This window comes from Berghia stephanieae, chromosome 3 (genome assembly GCF_034508935.2).
Source record: "Berghia stephanieae isolate SIO BIC M18660-M18661 chromosome 3, UCSD_Bste_1.3, whole genome shotgun sequence".
NCBI classification, from domain to species: Eukaryota; Metazoa; Mollusca; class Gastropoda; order Nudibranchia; family Aeolidiidae; genus Berghia; species Berghia stephanieae.
In genome coordinates, this window is record NC_088362.1 from 12,600,902 (window position 1) to 12,619,586 (window position 18,685).

The following is an 18,685-nucleotide window of genomic DNA, read 5'->3' on the forward strand; positions in this document are numbered from 1 at the left end:
TCTCATTCCAGGTCTTACCACTTCTCTGTATATCAGCTTCTTTAATTCTTCTCCATGTTCCTCGTGGCCTTCCCCTTGATCTTCTGCCCTGGGGGTTCCAGTCGAATACTTTCTTTGTTATAGTTGAGTCATTCTTTCTAAGCGTGTGTCCAATCCACCTCCATCGTCTTCTTCCTATTTCCTCTCCCACTGGTTTTCTGCTGTGTTCATAAACAGGTGCATGCGTAACCTTAAGAAGTAAAATAAGTAAAAATACCACAGATCAATTTTCCTGTATCCATGAAAGTCTGAATACATGGCAAAATAGAAAAAAAATAAATAAATGCGCGCTTCTATATTAAATTATCGGATATCGATCAATGACATTTTCGAATGATTTTAATCAAATTCAGCCAATAATATGATATGCATTGCGCATTTCAGGTGAAATTAATAGAATCAGGTTGTGTTGTCGTCAATTTCACCAAACTAACTGGTAACGGTAATGGACCCCTTAAATGGATTCAGTCATTATTCTTCATTGCTCTATTTTCATAGCCAAATAAAAGAAGTCATGGGAAGATAAATGGTATTAAAAAATTAATTCAGAAAAGTGAGTGGAGCAGGCACTTATGTTGGTAACAACAAGATATGAAGTGAGTAGAAAAGTGCCAGAAGAAAATAGAGAATAAAAAATTTTTTTTCGCGGTGGTGGTGGGGTTTGAACCTGCGACCTTATTGGTACGACAACTCCGCCTGGCAGGTGAGAGCGTGGCTCTACCGTGTGAGCTATCCACGAACACAAAAAAAATATTCGTTTCAAACCCAAAGTCATTTCTAGATCCCTCTCTCACCCACTTCTTGAGATCGCCGATTCGTTCACCACCATCGCGAAGTAATTTTGACCAGCAGTTAAGCTTAATAGCCAATATTCTCATCACAAACATATAACATAGAAACGATTGAGACATTGAGTATGCTCCGGTGTATGGGGTGAATTTTTTAATTCAGAAAAGTGAGTGGAGCAGGCACTTATGTTGGTAACAACAAGATATGAAGTGAGTAGAAAAGTGCCAGAAGACAATAGAGAATAAAAAAATTTTTCGCGGTGGTGGTGGGGTTTGAACCTGCGACCTTATTGGTACGACAACTCCGCCTGGCAGGTGAGAGCGTGGCTCTACCGTGTGAGCTATCCACGAACACAAAAAAAATATTCGTTTCAAACCCAAAGTCATTTCTAGATCCCTCTCTCACCCACTTCTTGAGATCGCCGATTCGTTCACCACCATCGCGAAGTAATTTTGACCAGCAGTTAAGCTTAATAGCCAATATTCTCATCACAAACATATAACATAGAAACGATTGAGACATTGAGTATGCTCCGGTGTATGGGGTGAATTTTTTAATTCAGAAAAGTGAGTGGAGCAGGCACTTATGTTGGTAACAAAAGATATGAAGTGAGTAGAAAAGTGCCAGAAGACAATAGAGAATAAAAATTTTTTTCGCGGTGGTGGTGCCACTCACTTTTCTGAATTAAAAAATTCACCCCATACACCGGAGCATACTCAATGTCTCAATCGTTTCTATGTTATATGTTTGTGATGAGAATATTGGCTATTAAGCTTAACTGCTGGTCAAAATTACTTCGCGATGGTGGTGAACGAATCGGCGATCTCAAGAAGTGGGTGAGAGAGGGATCTAGAAATGACTTTGGGTTTGAAACGAATATTTTTTTTGTGTTCGTGGATAGCTCACACGGTAGAGCCACGCTCTCACCTGCCAGGCGGAGTTTTCGTACCAATAAGGTCGCAGGTTCAAACCCCACCACCACCGCGAAAAAATTTTTTATTCTCTATTGTCTTCTGGCACTTTTCTACTCACTTCATATCTTGTTGTAAAAAATTAATGATTCATTATGATGATGATGATAATGATAATAATGATAATAATAATCATGATAACAATAATACTAATGATAATTATAATAGTGATAATAGTGATAATAATAATAATAATAATAATAATAATAATAATAATAATAATAATAATAATAATAATAATAATAATAATAATAACAATAATAATAATGATAATAATAATAATAATAATAAATAATAATAATAATAATAATAATAATAATAATAATAATAATAATAATAATAATGATAATAATGCTAGTAAAATAATAATAATAATAATAATAATAATAATAATAATAATAATAATAATAATAATAATAATAATAATAGTGGTTATAATAAATGATAATAATAATGATAATCATTAATTATGATGATGATGATGATGATGATGATGATGATGATGATGATGATGATGATGATGTTGAGGAGGAGCAATCACACATACACAAGCACGTACACTTCAGAGCCTTTCGATGTGATATTATGCAACAAAACATTTCGTGATCAGTAGCCTCATTTCTTGCTGTAATTGCATTTAAGATGATGAAAGCTGTTCATATACTTAAACCCTTTAAGATGATGTTATGCAACAGTCAGCAATGACATTGATTTCATAACAGTGCTATCCGCCCTTTTACATAAGACTAATGAGATAATTTTTCATCAGTGGTAGAACTCTTGGTGCAATGTTCTACATGTCAAATAACATATTAAGTAAGATCTCATTACTAAAACATTTTTTTTCATAACTAAAACATGTAATGAGGATGAATCTAAAAACTAATTGAAGTCTAGAGCTATAGAATTCAATAGTCTGATGTCACGTCCGTCCAGCAACGAGCAGCTTGGTTTTAAACAAAGAAAATCGGTACTTGTAATATCGCCTAACGGGCGTCATTTCTTGTTCTATATGTTTCGTTTTGCTGTTGGTCAGGGACCCCTTGTAAAGGGCTTTGAGCAAGTTTAGTGGATATTGCGCTAACGTTAACCCCCAACCCTACTTTTCTTCTTTAAAAAAAAAAATAAGGAGTAGATTGTAGATTAAGAAAAAGAAAACGTTTTTTCTAAAACATGTGGCTCATAACTTGAAAATAGCCAAGACCACATCTAACACCTGTTATCAAAACAGCACACATTATATTATTAATAACAAGATATGAAGTGAGTAGAAAAGTACCAGAAGACAATAGAGAATAAAGAAATGTTCGCGGCGGTGGTGGGGTTTGAACCTGCGACCTTATTTGTACGACAACTCCGCCTGGCAGGTGAGAGCGTGGCTCTACCGTGTGAGCTATCCACGAACACAAAAATATTCGTATCAAACCCAAGTCATTTCTAGATCCCTCTCTCACCCACTTCTGAGACCGCTGATTCGTTCGCCCACCACCATCGCGAAGTTATTTTGACCAGCAGTTAAGCTTAATAGCCAATATTCTCAACACAAACATATAACATAGAAACGATTGAGACATTGAGTATGCTCCGGTGTATGGGGTGAATTTTTAATTCAGAAAAGTGAGTGGAGCAGGCACTTATGTTGGTAACAACAAGATATGAAGTGAGTAGAAAAGTGCCAGAAGACAATAGAGAATACGGTAGAGCCACGCTCTCACCTGCCAGGCGGAGTTGTCGTACCAATAAGGTCGCAGGTTCAAACCCCACCACCGCCGCGAACAATTTTTATTCTCTATTGTCTTCTGGCACTTTTCTACTCACTTCATATCTTGTTGTTACCAACATAAGTGCCTGCTCTACTCACTTTTCTGAATTATATTATTAGTACGCTCCAGAAAGACATGTATAACTGGTTTAACTATTATACAATCGTATCTAAAATTTAGGCCAGCCACCCGTCCTTCAAATTAAATATCGATCGATCATTATGAACCGTATTTCCCAAGCCCGAGGTTTGAGAGTTTGTTTGTTTTGTTTGTTGGTTTGTTTACGTTTTCAAAGATGAAGGTCATTTAATCTATCTATATTTAAAGGACGAGTTTTATGGCCAAATTGACTTTGATGACAGATTGTGTGTAACACATCATAATTTCTAAATAAATAACATAAATAATATTCCCTTTATTCATCCCATAGGGGGAAATTTGTCTCTAGGGTCTATTCCAAGGGAAGTCTGGAATAACCCAGGCGTCAGTCGCAATACAGCGCCGAAAATGTGTGTGTGTGTGTGTGTGTGTGTGTGTGTGTGTGTGTGTGTCACGGCAGCGCCGCAAATTAAGCTAAGGCGAGGTGACTTGCTCATGGCCACACAGCGCAGCGGCGGGTGATCGAACTCGGTACCTTTCGTGTACGAAGCAAAACCGTACCACTGAGCCACGTTGTCCTTATTCAGGATCAATAAAGAATCTGATCCTATCTTGTCTGAAATCTTAAATATGTATATTCTTTTTCAGATAACTGGCCTAACCCTGTTTCACATACCTGTATTTGTCACTTTTTCAAGCCAGGACTCCTCCAAAATTCATTACGACAGTCTATAGGGAATGAGATTTCAAAACAGATTTAAGAGTAGCGCCCCTTTGTTGGAAGTCGCGTCTTGACAACCGACAGACGCTATCGCCATTATTAGTACCAATCATTAGCGGGAAGTTCAGTAAGTTTAGGAAGGGTTGTCTCATCGTATTGTATTATTTATCAACATCTTATATTTTTAACTTGTAGTTAGTCTACATCATATTTTGTTAACATTTCGTAAGGGAGAAAACTAGAGAAAAGATCTACGTTGATTATGATATACATTTTTGTACAGAAATATGAATATTAAATTTTACATTTGGAGCGCTTGGCTTGTAGTTGGTTTGTTTACAAGTAACTTCTCCGCCGATGACGTCCAATCAAGGGACGCTACTCTTCCGCTAATCTCATTCCCTATGTACATATACTCATTTTAATTTTAATTTACTCCTTATCGACACACGCAATATGCGTGTATAAATATTTTTTTTTCTTTAAACAGTCACAAGAGGGCTTTTGTCCTGGAAATCATGGGAAGAATGTGCGGGTAAGTCGATGACTTGACATGATTATGTTCGTATTGTTGAATATTATCACAACAGAGACACCGAAAATGCTTGTATCACTGTAACTTTTATGTATTCGCTTTATAAAATGAATATTTACATTTGATTTGCAATTTAATTTTCAACGAAAACAGTAAAGTTAATATCACGATATAATCCTTGTCTTCTGCTCCTATATGTAGTTTTCTATGTGAATAACTAAACACATCAATAACATTTATTTTTAATTATTATTGCATTTTTACTGTCAAAAAATTAATATTATTATTTTATTATTTTATTTATTATTGATATTTATTAATTATTAATTATTATTATTAGTTTATTAATATATTTATAATTTATAATTTTATTATATTATATTATAGTTGTATATATTGATTATTATTATTATATTATTATATTATTATTAGATTCAAATTATTATTAACTTCGTATAAAATATTCGTTATATTGGGATTGCAATATATTATATTATTATTATATATTATTATATTATTATTATTATTATTATTATTATTATTATTATTATTATATTATTATTATTATTATTATTATTATTATTAATTATTATTATTATTATTATTATTATATATTATTTTATTATTATTATTATTATATATATTATATATTATTATTATTATATTATTATTATTATTATTATTATTATTATTATTATTATTATTATTATTATTATTATTTTAAATTTTATCAGGGTGGATATATTTGAACTTATAAGTAGATCGATCTGTATTCATTTTTTTCCCATATTTTGAGATTCCATATTATCACGGTCTTTAAAGGTTTATACAATTCTAAGCACGTAAAAATCCCAATTCGTCAATAATTTGCGGAGCTGCAAAACGTTGCTAACTATAAGCTTATCATGTTTGGTTAGATCGCTCAAAAGCAGCCTAGGTAGTAAGCCTAAACGGAGAGCAATTATATTTTTTTCCTCAATTTTTCAAGCAATTAAGGAAATGCATTTTTTTTAGTCTTACTTAGTAAGGATTGATCGACGTGTACTCCTGTTTAAGTTCCCCACGCCGAGAGACACCGGCCTTCCTTCCGCAGTGACGTCAAAATCACGATATTGTACCGATTGCAAGAAAGCCGGGACATTTTTGATAATTCAATAATTAGTAATATTTAATCATCTGTTATTATCCATATGTAACACCTCCTTACCTTTATAACAGATTAGAAACTTTCGAATAGAAAGAAACAACGGCCAGTTGACTTGAAAACGATGTTCAGAACTGACTTGTGCGCATGCTCAGAGCATCTCATGTGATGCCTTCCACCAATCAGTGATGTATTATAAAAAAATTTACAAGAGCCGACTTTTTCATAGCATCCACGGGCGGTACTTGCCAGAGTAATACTAAGCCGCAAAAAGCTATAAAATTAATGAACAAAATAAATATAATGGCATCAAAGTAGAACAGAATATCAAACACGGAACGTTTTGGGCTCAAACCCCTTCTTTAACCAACAAGAAGAACAACTAAAACAATACATACATGATTGATAGTGGGGTTTTATATATATATATTGGGTGCGAGAAGAAAGCTGGACAAAGTATAACATAACACTATTTCAATACGAAGAAGAAATCTGAAACATGTGTAGATTTACAAACAACCTTTTAGTGATTAAATAATCGCCCAACATTTCTCAAGCACCACATGCATAATTTTATAACACTGCATGAATTGCAGGGAAGCCGACCTGCATAATTTTATAACACTGCATGAATTGCAGGGAAGCCGACCTGCATAATTTTATAACACTGCATGAATTGCAGGGAAGCCGACCTGCATAATATTATAACACTGCATGAATTGCAGGGAAGCCGACCTGCATAATTTTATAACACTGCATGAATTGCAGGGAAGCCGACCTGCATAATTTTATAACACTGCAGGAATTGCAGGGAAGCCTACCTACATAATTTTATAACACTGCAGGAATTGCAGGGAAGCCTACCTACATAATTTTATAACACTGCAGGAATTGCAGAGAAGCCGACCTGCATAATTTTATAATACTGCAGGAATTGCAGGGAAGCCGACCTGCATAATTTTATAACACTGCATAAATTACAGACAACCAAGACACAAACATTGCCAGGTGCTCGTAGAATTACCCTGTGACGGGCTGTTACAGAGATCAAGGGTCGTTACTATTAAACTATTTTTATCGTGCGCAATAACACAACGAGCTTGCGAGTATGTGTTATTGAACGCTAAAAGTATAACGAGTTAATAAGTACAAAGAAATGAATAATTGTTATTCCACACCTCTCATTGGAAAACAAATCAAATAAATGAAATCACTAATACAGCAAAACAAATTATTAATTTTTAAAAAAAATAAAAAAAAAATTTAAAAGAATAAAAAAATAAAAAGTAAAAAAATAAAAGATAATTAATAATAATAATAATAATAATAATAATAATAATAATAATAATAATAATAATAATAATAATAATAATAATAATAATAATAATAATAATAATAATAATATAATAATAATAATAATAATAATAATAATAATAATAATAACAATATTAATAATAATAATAATAATAATAATAATAATAATAATAATAATAATAATAATAATAATAATAATAATAATAATAATAATAATAATAATAATAATAATAATACTAAACAGTAAAAGTTAACTCACTCAATCCTAGAGAGTTTTGCTACTTTTCAAAATTGGGAAAAAATGTAGGGAGTGGTTATTCAGTATCAGATACTGAATAGTGCTTTTCCACTATTCAGTATCCACAAGGAACTCTTTTCTATAGAGAGAGTGAAAAGTGCGACAATCTCGGTTGAATGTAAATAAACTGCTGACCTCCTTCCAGATTGAACACGTGCAGTAACTGACAGCCCGATTCAAAGTTGTAAAAATATTTTGATCGTAATTTTTAAATTTCTGCTATTGTGCAATTAACATATCTAGTTCAAAATATCAAAGTAAGAGTGGCATTCAAATACTTTTTTAAATGTCTAAATAGACATGATTAAATGTCACTAAATGTTAAGTGATACCACGGCTTGGTGGATATAAGCTGTGACTCTGAGCTTAAGGTTCGAGAGTTCAAATTCCGGCTGGGATAACTTTTTTTTTTTTTTTTTCCCAATATTTTAAAAATTCCTTCTGTCTATTGATATTTTTTAAACTTTTGTTTTAATAATTTTATTTGCTTGTAATATGCTTTAATGTTGATATTATACTATTGTTCTTTTATTATTATTATTATTATTATTATTATTATTATTATTATTATTATTATTATTATTATTATTATTATTATTATTATTATTATTATTATTATTATTATTATTATTATCATTATTATTATTATTATTATTATTATTATTATTATTATTATTATTATTATTATTATTATTATTATTATTGTAATCGTCATCATCATCATTATTATTATGATTATTATTTTTTTTTAATCCAGTAGTTGGAGTAATTTAATCAGTTATCGATTTATTACGAATATCTTTTATGTGTTATAATCTCGTTGTTGTTTTTCATTGATGTGCTCTTCTCTTGTTTATTACTTTTTAAAATCTTGCTTTTTTCTGTTTGTCTCATTTGTTGTTGTTGTTGTTGTTGTTGTTGTTGTTGTTGTTGTTTGTTTGTTTGTTTGTTTGGTCATCTAAGACAAACCCGATTCATTATAAATATGTGGCCAGACTTTCTGCCATTTTTAATTGAGCGATGTACTTCCGTGAATTAATTGCCGTATTATATTAAAATTTACGTGATAATAATAATAATAATAATAATAATAATAATAATAATAATAATAATAATAATAATAAAATAATAATAATAATAATAATAATAATAACAATAATAATAATGATAATAATAATAATAATAATAATAATAATGATAATAATAATAATAATAATAATAATAATAATAATAATAATAATAATAATAATAATAATAATAATAATAATAATAATAATAATAATTTAAATAGATACTGAATATTAGACTACAATTGACATCTATTTACTGAATACACGTGGTATTTTTAGAGGAGATTCTTTTTTTACGAAACACGCCAGGAAGTAGGCAACAGTGGGGAGTGAACCTGGGACTGAGTTTCGTAAAAAAAAAGCAATTACTTTTTTTTACGAAACCCGACAATATCCGACAAAGTTATGGAAAGAAAGTAGGCAACAGTGGGGGAGCGAACCCGAGACTCAGGGAAGTGTACACTATTGGGGAGTAAACCTAAGTCTATGGTTTTTCGACAGCTTTTGGTGGGTTTCGTAAAAATGTAATTGCTTCATTCTCGTCTGGTACCCACCTCCCATAGTCCGGCTTCATTTCCCACTGGTATCCATCTTCCATAGTCCCAGGTTCATTTCCACTGTCAACCTCTTCTCACAGTCCCAGGTTCACTCCCAACCGGTGTGCACTTCCCTGAGTCCCGGTTCATTGCCCAATGGTGCCCACTTCCCATAACTTTTGACAATATCGGTAGGTTTTGAAATAAAAGTACATTCTGAGCTCACTGTCCACTGGTATGAACCTCTCGCAGTCCCAGGTTCAATCCTCATTGGTGTCCGAATCGCAGATTCACTCCCCACTGCTGCCTGCTTCCCATAACTTTGTCGGGTTTTGGCGGGTTCCGATAAAAAGTAATTCCCCCTCTCCCTTGGTCTTGCTTTTTTACAAAATCCAGAGTCCCAGGTTCACTCCCCACAAGTGTACACTTCCCTGAATCACAGGATCACCCCCCACTGTTGCCTACTTCAATAACTTTGTCGGATATTGCCAGGTTTGTAGAGTTTCGTAAAAAGTTAATTCCTTTTATGTGCAACTTGCTGAAACCCGCCGAAAACCAGAGTCTCAGGTTCACACCCCACAGGTGTACACTTCCATGAATCTCAGGTTCACTCCCCACTGTTGCCTCACTTCCCATAACTTTGTCGGATATTGCCGGGTTTCGTAAAAAAAGCAATTGCTTTTATATGAAACTCGCTGAAACCCGCTGAAAACCAGAGTCTCAGGTTCACTCCCCACTGGTGTATACTTCTATGAATCTCAGGTTCACTCCCCACTGTTGCCTACTTCAATAACTTTGTCAGATATTGCCAGGTTTCGTCGGGTTTCGTAAAAAAGTAATTGCTTTTATGTGAAACTCGCTGAAACCCGCCGAAAACCAGAGTCTCAGGTTCACTCCCCACTGATGTACACTTCCATGAATCTCAGGTTCACTCCCCACTGTTGCCTACTTCCCATAACTTTGTCGGATATTGCCGGGTTTCGTAAAAAGGTAATTGCTTTTATGTGAAACTCGCTGAAACCCGCCAAAAACCATAGTCTCAGGTTCACTCCCCACTGGTGTACACTTCCCTCAGCTCAGGTTCACTCCCCACTGTTGCCTACTTCCCACAACTTTGTCGGATATTGCCGGGTTTCGTAAAAAAAGCAATTGCTTTTATATGAAACTCGCTGAAACCCGCTGAAAACCAGAGTCTCAGGTTCACTCCCCACTAGTGTATACTTCTATGAATCTCAGGTTCACTCCCCACTGTTGCCTACTTCAATAACTTTGTCGGATATTGCCAGGTTTTGTCGGGTTTGGTAAAAAAGTAATTGCTTTTATGTGAAACTCGCTGAAACCCGCAGAAAACCATAGTCTCAGGTTCACTCCCCATTGGTGTACACTTCCCTTAGTCTCACGTTCACTCCCCATTATTTGCCTACTTTCCATAACTTTGCCCCATTTTGTTGGGATTTGGCGCATTTCGTAAACAAAAAGTAATTGCTTTTTTTTCCTCCAAAACTCACCGAAAACCAGCCCCAGGTTCACTCCCCACTAGTGTACACTTCCCCGAATCTCAGGTTCACTCCCCACTGTTGCCTACTACCCATAACTTTCTCGGATATTGCCAGGTTTCGTCGGTTTCATAAAAATGTAATTGCTTTTATATGAAATTATCTGAAGCCCGCCGAAAACCATAGTCTCAGGTTCACTCCCCACTGGTCTACACTTCACTGTCTCAGGTTCAGTCCCACGCTTTGCCTACTTTCCACAAGTTTGCCGCATATTGTCGGGTTTCGTAAAAAAGTAACCCCCCCCCCCCCCATTTTGTTACTGATGTTTTACAAAACCCAGAGTCCCAGGTTCACTCCCCAATGGTGTACACTTCCCTGGTTCTCAGGTTCATCCCTTCCTCCCCCCCCCCTCCCTTACACACTCACACACACACACACACACACACACACACACACGCTGCTGCCTAACTCCCATAACTTTGTCGGATATTGCCAGGTGTCGTCGGGTTTCGTAAAAAAGTAATTGCTTTTTATTACGAAACCCGCCGAAACCCAGTCCCAGGTTCACTCCCCACAGGTGTACACTCCTCTGAGTCCCAGATTCACTCCCACAGCTGCCCTCTTTGTCAGGTTTCGGAAAAAAACAACAACGTATTATAGTGCAAAACCACTATTCAGTGTCAGATACTGAATAGTACAAAACCACTATTCAGTATCAGATACTGAATAGTGGAAAACCGCTATTCAGTATCTGATACTGAATAGTGCAAAACCACTATTCAGTATCAGATACTGAATAGTGCTAGCAAAAAATGTATTAAAATGAGCATGTGCATAGATAGTTTTATTCAACTATCATTAACATTAAATAACCAAAAAACAATAGCTTTGATGCTACGCCTATAATTTGTCTCAGAAAAATGTAATAAATAGGCATGGGGTAAAAGTAGCCCGAGTAAACTACGGATATAGTCGGTGTTAGGGTTGAGTGAGTTAAAGAATCTATTATTATACGACACACCAAGAGTCCTTGGACACAACAACTTTTTAAGTTTCTTCATACAGTGTAACTTACCTGTGTATTATTCAAATCAAACATGCGACCAGCCGGCTTAGGCATTATGCCAGGATTATTTAACCTCCCTCCTTACCAATCATAGGAAAATCGTCACATTCGTTACGATGCGACCAACATTTTTCTTATTCAAATTTCTTTTGTACATCACAAAATAAGTTTTTTAAAATGATCTTTGTGTTGTAGAGCATGTTTTGGCTAAAGGGATTATGTATCGCAAGAACGTTACTGTTATTGTGTTTGAGTGATGAAAATATATCTTTGTGTTAGTTGGGTGTGAAGTTTTGGGGAAAATCCTGAAAATGGCTGGTAAGGAGAGAGTTAATTAGTAGCTGAAAACTGAAGTTATAGCTACAAATATCAGACTTGGGTTGAGTTTATATCGTTAATAATTTTGAACAAATACATTATGATAGAGTGATAAAAAAAATATTTTATATTTATTTTGATCAGTTAACTTCAGTTTGAATTTTTTTGCAACTGGTTCGTCCCAACACAATACTGTTTTGAGACTTTGGTTCAAAAACATTACAAAAAAATATTTCGGAATGTATTTTTGTAGTTAGTGCTTAGCGTGTAGTAAATGAAGATATTAAATGACAAGTTTACCGTGTAAAACATACCAATGATGGACCAGGCTAGATTGAACAAAATGCCCCCCTGACTGGCCGCATGGAATTCTGGATAAATATACATCATTGCGAAAACACAGTAAGCTGGCAAGAAGCATAAAAAGAAGAGAAGAGACAGCATAACTACAATCTTCATTGTCCTTTGGGACCTTCTTGTTCTTAAACTTCTTTGAAAAGATTCTCCTGAACTTGCTTGGTAATGCATTCGCCATGCAATACTGACCTCCCTCATGTGCTTTATCAATATCGCGGTGAACACAATGATGAGCAAAAAGCAGAGAAAAGGCATTGCTCCATTTAGTACAACTTGTACTTCGTACAGGGATTTGTAATAATCAGGACGTATCAAGCCTAGAAGAGTCTTGTTATAAGCAGGGTAGTGCTGCCATCCCCATTGGTGTGTGAAAAATGTAGGGACGGCGTTAAACGTACAAAAGAATGCCAAGCAAACAAAAATGACAGTGACTCTTTTAGGAGTAAGGTTTTTCTTTATCCTCAACGGCATAGCAACGTAAAGACATCGCTCAAGTGCGATAAAGGTAGTTAGAAGTGGAGACATTAAATGAGCTTGGAACAGAGGGATGGCGATGAGAGCTGAAGCTGTGATTGGATATACACTATGTTCGAGGAAGATCTCTCCCATCCACGACGTTTCAGCAATGTTGTAAAAGCTCATCATGAAACAAATTATGAAATCTGAGATAGCCAGCGCGAAAAAGCTCACGGTTATTGATTCTTTCATACCCATCCTCTTGAAGACAGCTATTTTGATAGCATTTGTGGATATGCCAAAAATACTCAAAGAGCAACACATTAACACGGTGACATTTTTGATAGTGATGACAACAGTGGGCTCCATTGTTTTGTCAGTAGAGAGGAACCTCTTTTGTGTCTTTGACCTGGGAAAGGTAGATAAATAAGTCATGAAAAAGTCAGACATATATGACACTTCTCTTATAGTCAGATTGTGAAATTAACTCTCTCTAAGTTCATATGCATGGAAAATCGAACAAATGTGTTCGATTTTTAATTAGGGCGCGTGTTTTTCTGGTTTTTCTTAGCTGTCCCTCTATCAAAAGTTGTAAAAATGTCTGTCAACCTTTGAATCAATTTGTCTTAACTGAATATACATTTTGGACCGTGTTGATGCCATATCAAATAAGTTTTTTTCTTTAAGACCTATAAAAAACTACTTTAAAACCGTTGTCAAAAAATTCGAGATTTTACACTGTAAAATATTTAAACAAGTTACGCAGCACAAAGTATGAGATGAATTCATCGTTTTTCAACCAAAAAAAAACGTGCTGACACGTAGTTCCGGCTAGTGATTATGAGTTCACGTCATACTTGTTTCCGAATAAAAACAATTCACTTTAACTGCTATAAACTTATCTACAACTTATGTAGTTTGCCTTAACTTTTGAATTTATGATTTATTGCTTATTATCTACATCCCGTCGCATTACCGATATGAAGTCTCTAGTTTTAAATCATTTGAAATATTGATTATAATATACTCAATATTGTCATATAAACAATGAATGCTGTTTATATAAATGAAAAATTGTATTTCTGCGCTAACGTTTCACAGAGCATTTAAAGCCTTTTAAAACATATACGCTTTTAAACTTTACGATACGATACGACACTCTCGTAAAGCTGCGAAAAGAAATCTACTTATATCTATCGATAAGCCATTTAAGAGGACGGTTATGAAATTGAAATTTCAAAATCAACCCCAAGAAGATGATTTTAAAAATATGACGAAGAGATCATCAGTGTGGAACGACGTGATAGGAAAAGGATCCAAGACAACTTTGATATAGTTATCATCCAAAGATTATGAGACTGGGTAAACGCAAACACACATCCGACAAAGGAATGGACGTCTGATAATTCGGGTAGAAAAAGAGTCATGAGTTCTGGACAGAGGATCATTGATACTCTTGCAGGTGGTGAAGATAATGGGTATTTAGCAGAATGCTATACCATTGTTTTCTTTTCTGCATCATCTGGAAGGTAAAGACTATCATTCTGGGGTCAATGCAGAGGTGTTTGAAGACTGGGGGAGTGTACCTGGGACTATGGGAAGATGATATCAGAGGTTCATTCTCCTCTAGAGCCCAAATCCCATTGTCCGGCATCATTTCCCACTGGTATCCATCTCACATAGTCCCAGGTTAATGTCCCACTAATATCCTATTCCCATGGTCACAGGTTCACTCCCCACCGGTGTGCACTTCCCTGAGTTCCAGATTCATTGCCCCTTGGTGCCCACTTTCCATAACTTTTGACTGTTTCGGTTGGTTTCGGAAAAGAGAAGTACCCTTCTGACCTCACTCTCCACTAGTATTCATTTCCCATAGTCCCGGTTATTTTCCCTCTGATATCCTCTTCCCATAGTCCTAGGTTCACTCCCCACTGGTGTCCACTCCCCTAAGTTCCAGGTTCACTCCCCACTGCTGCCGACTTCTAATAACTTTGGTCGGTATCGGCGGGTTTCGGCGGATTTCAGCATGTTTCGGCGGTTTTCGGGAAAAAAAAAACAATCACCTTCCTATTCCGATAGTCCTTGGTTCACTCCCCACTGCTGCATAGTTCCCATAACTTTGGTCAGTTTTGTCGGGTTTCAGCGGGTTTTGTCAGGTTTCATAATATAGAAATTTAAATACCCTCCTCCTCCTAATGTCCCAGGTTCACTCCCCACTGGTGTACAGTTCCCTGAGTCCCTGGTTCACTCACCACTGCTACCTACTTCCCATAACTTTGTTGGGTTTCGGTGGGTTTCGTAAAAAAGAACCACCCTCCTCCTCCCATAGTCCCTACTTCACTCCCCACTGCTGCCTTCTTCCCATAACTTTGTCGGGTTTCAACGGGTTACGGTGGGTTTCGTAAAAAAGACACCCATTTGTGATGCCACCGTTTAGGTTTATATTAGAATCGGAGTCAGCTTTGAGAATGTCAGTAAAATATTTGTCATGCTCTTTCTTAAGTTGTGTTTCATTTCCTTACAAATATAACTAAAATTGTCCCAGTCCTGTTTTTTGTTGGACCGTTTTGCCAACTTTTAGCGACGTTGCTTTTGTCGAAGTAGACGCTTGATGTTTCTTGTCATCCAAGGCAAGTGTTGTTTTCTACTTTAGATGTTGCCCGGGATTTGATTATTGACCAAGTGTTAGCGACGTTGCTTTTGTCGAAGTAGACGCTTGATGTTTCTTGTCATCCAAGGCAAGTGTTGTTTTTTACTTTAGATGTTGCCCGAGATTTGATTATTGACTGATTCAATGATGGTTGTCTGGAAACTCTCCCAATTTTTATTTATATCATTTAAATTTGCTTGATTTTCAAAAGCTTCAAAGTTGTCTTCAAGATCATTCATTAACCCACTCAACACCTTCTCTGTGTTGGTCATCCTTTCGTCCTGACCAAATGATCGGGTCACCATTAGAGAGTTGGCGCTTCCCAGCTCCTGTCTATCTTGCCTCTGATATGCCTAGCAAATCGATCTTGTAGTTCAACATCTCGCGCTGGGCTTGTGCCAGTTTTCCTGTTTGATATAGGGTCCTAACATTCCAGCACGAGACATTGAGCTTGCGTTTTGGTGACAACAGATCTGCAATCTGGTCGGGGCGTCCTTTCGGCTTTGACCTCCTACCGTCATGAAGCCAGTATTCTGGTCCGCTTCTCTGCTGTCGCTGGTTGTGGATTTTCGTCTGATTTCTGTTTCTGTAACAGTTTACTTTTTATGAGGTGGGTTGTTAACCCTACGCTCAACCCCCATTCCTGGAGGGCCGAATCCATGGTGGTTGTCTGGAAACTCTCCCAATTTTTATTTATATCATTTAAATTTGCTTGATTTTCAAAAGCTTCAAAGTTGTCTTCAAGATCATTCATTAACTCACTCAACCCTAACACCGACTATATTCGTAGTATACCTGGGGTTACTTTTACCCATACCTATTTATCATATTTTTCTGAGACAAATTATAGGCGTACTATAGAGAATGAGATTAGCGGAATAGTAGCGTCCCTTGATTGGACGACATCGGCGGAGAAGTTATTTGTAAACAAACCAACTACAAGCCAAGCGCTCCAAATACAAAATTTATTATTCATATTTATGTACAAAAATGCATAACGTTGATTTGGAGCGCTTGGCTTGTAGTTGGTTTGTTTACAAATAACTTCTCCCCCGGTGACGTCGAATCAAGGGACGCTACTCTTCCGCTCATCTCAATCCCTATATCAAAGCTAATGTTCTTAATTTTTACATGCTGGTGGTAGTTGAATAACAATATCTATGCACATGCTCATTTTTAATACATTTTTTTTTCCAATTTTCAAAATGATTATTAGCAAACATCCCTAGGATTGAGTGAATTAATATGCCCCTCAACTTGTAAAAATAAATAGCAACAATACTGATAAAATAAATCCACATGTTTACTTATATTCTGCACGACAATAATTCAAAACAATGAAAGCTCTTGATTTGATGTAAAAAAAAAAAGATCATTTATTGTATTGACGTGCGACGGGTTGGTGTGGAAGTCACTTTTTCAACCCAAAAGCATACTTTATTCTCTCTCTCTCTCTCTCTCTCTCTCTCTCTCTCTCTCTCTCTCTCTCTCTCTCTCTCTCTTCTCTCTCTTCTCTCTCTCTCTCTCTCTCTCTCTCTCTCTCTCTTTCTTTCTTTCTTTCTCTCTCTATCTAATTCTATCCATCTCGCTCTCTTTCTCTCCCTTTATATCGTCTCTCTCTCTTTCTTTCGCTCTCGCCCCCCCCCCCTCTATCTCTCTCTCTCTCTCTCTCTCTCTCTCTCTATCTATCTCTCTTACTATCTTTCTATCTCTATTCATCTCGCTCTCTTTCTCTCTCTTATATCTTCTCTCTCTTTTTCTTTCTCACAGCCCCCCCCCCCCCTATCTCTCTCTCTCTCTCTCTCTCTCTCTCTCTCTCTCTCTCTCAAACAAATTCAAATTTAAATCTTACTTAAGTTTTGAGGATTATCTCAGACGCAGGGTCATGAAAACAAACGTTGTACTATTTTTAGAAAGGATTAGATTGTAATAAAAATGATAATACAACATCCTACGCAAACATTTTATACTGTTTAATGGTGTTTGAATATTTGTTTTCATGGTCGGAAAAAAGTTTTGTAAATTGGTTTTCTTCCACTCGATATTAAAACTTGATTTCAAATTTCAATAATAGCTTTTTTTTTTTTATATGGAATCTGATGCTAACCACCGACAGATGTTTATTAAACAAGGTAATAATAATAATGATAATAATGATAATAATAATAATGATAATAATAATAATAATAATAATAATAATAATAATAATAATAATAATAATAATAATAAAATAATAATAATAATAAATAATAATAATAATAATAATAATAATAATAATAATAATAATAATAATAATAATAATAATAATAATAATTTTTAAAAAAATAAAATAATAATAATAATAATATTATATCTTCTTCTTCTTCTTCTTCTTCGTTCCCGTCACGTCACATGGTCAGTCCGGTCTGGTGAATGAAGCCCACAGTGGTCCTGAGGTCGTCCTCACTTCCGTACAGCTTCTTTGAGTATGGGGTTGGGTCAGGCCAGAAGTTCCTTCTCAACTTGTTGTACTTTGGACATTCCATTAGGACATGATGTCCATTTTCATTTTCAAGTCCGCAGTCACATTGTCCAGAGGCACCTGCTCTGGACATCCTCCACATATGTTCCTTTAACTGGTTGTGTCCAGTTCTCAGTCTGAAGATGATGACCTGTTCCTTTCTGTCGAGCACCTTGATTGGGTCATTCATGTTGTATTCTGGGTGCTTCTCTCTCCATCTCTGAGACTGGATAAATTTGGCCATTTTGTTAATTTCTCCTGTTGAGTACATTGGGGAGGGTTGCTGCATGCGACTGCCTGCCTTTGCCAGTTGGTCAGCGATCTGATTTCCAAGTATCCCACAGTGTCCTGGAAACCACTGCAGTACCATGTTGGTAAACTTGCTTAGCTTCATGAGGTCTTCCACCAAGGCGTCTATATCATCCGCAAAGGACATCATTATATCCTCCAGAATTTTCTTAGCATCTGTTAAAATCACTATGTGTCTTGGTTTTTCATTTTCTGAGAGGATTTGCTTAACAGCTTCATGGATTGCATCTGCCTCTGACTTGTAGATTGAAGTG

At 35.6% G+C, this 18,685-nt stretch overlaps 1 protein-coding gene across 1 annotated transcript in view; it reads left to right on the forward strand.

Annotated features, from left to right (window-relative positions):
- The window catches only part of LOC144967161 (ATP-dependent 6-phosphofructokinase, muscle type-like), a 91,136-nt gene that overhangs the window by 16,924 nt on the left and 55,527 nt on the right, over window positions 1-18,685 (forward strand). Inside the window, exon 8 of the mRNA XM_078904061.1 lies at window positions 4,873-4,917. Coding sequence (XP_078760187.1) covers window positions 4,873-4,917 — 45 coding nt within the window. The remainder of the gene's footprint in view (window positions 1-4,872; window positions 4,918-18,685) is intronic.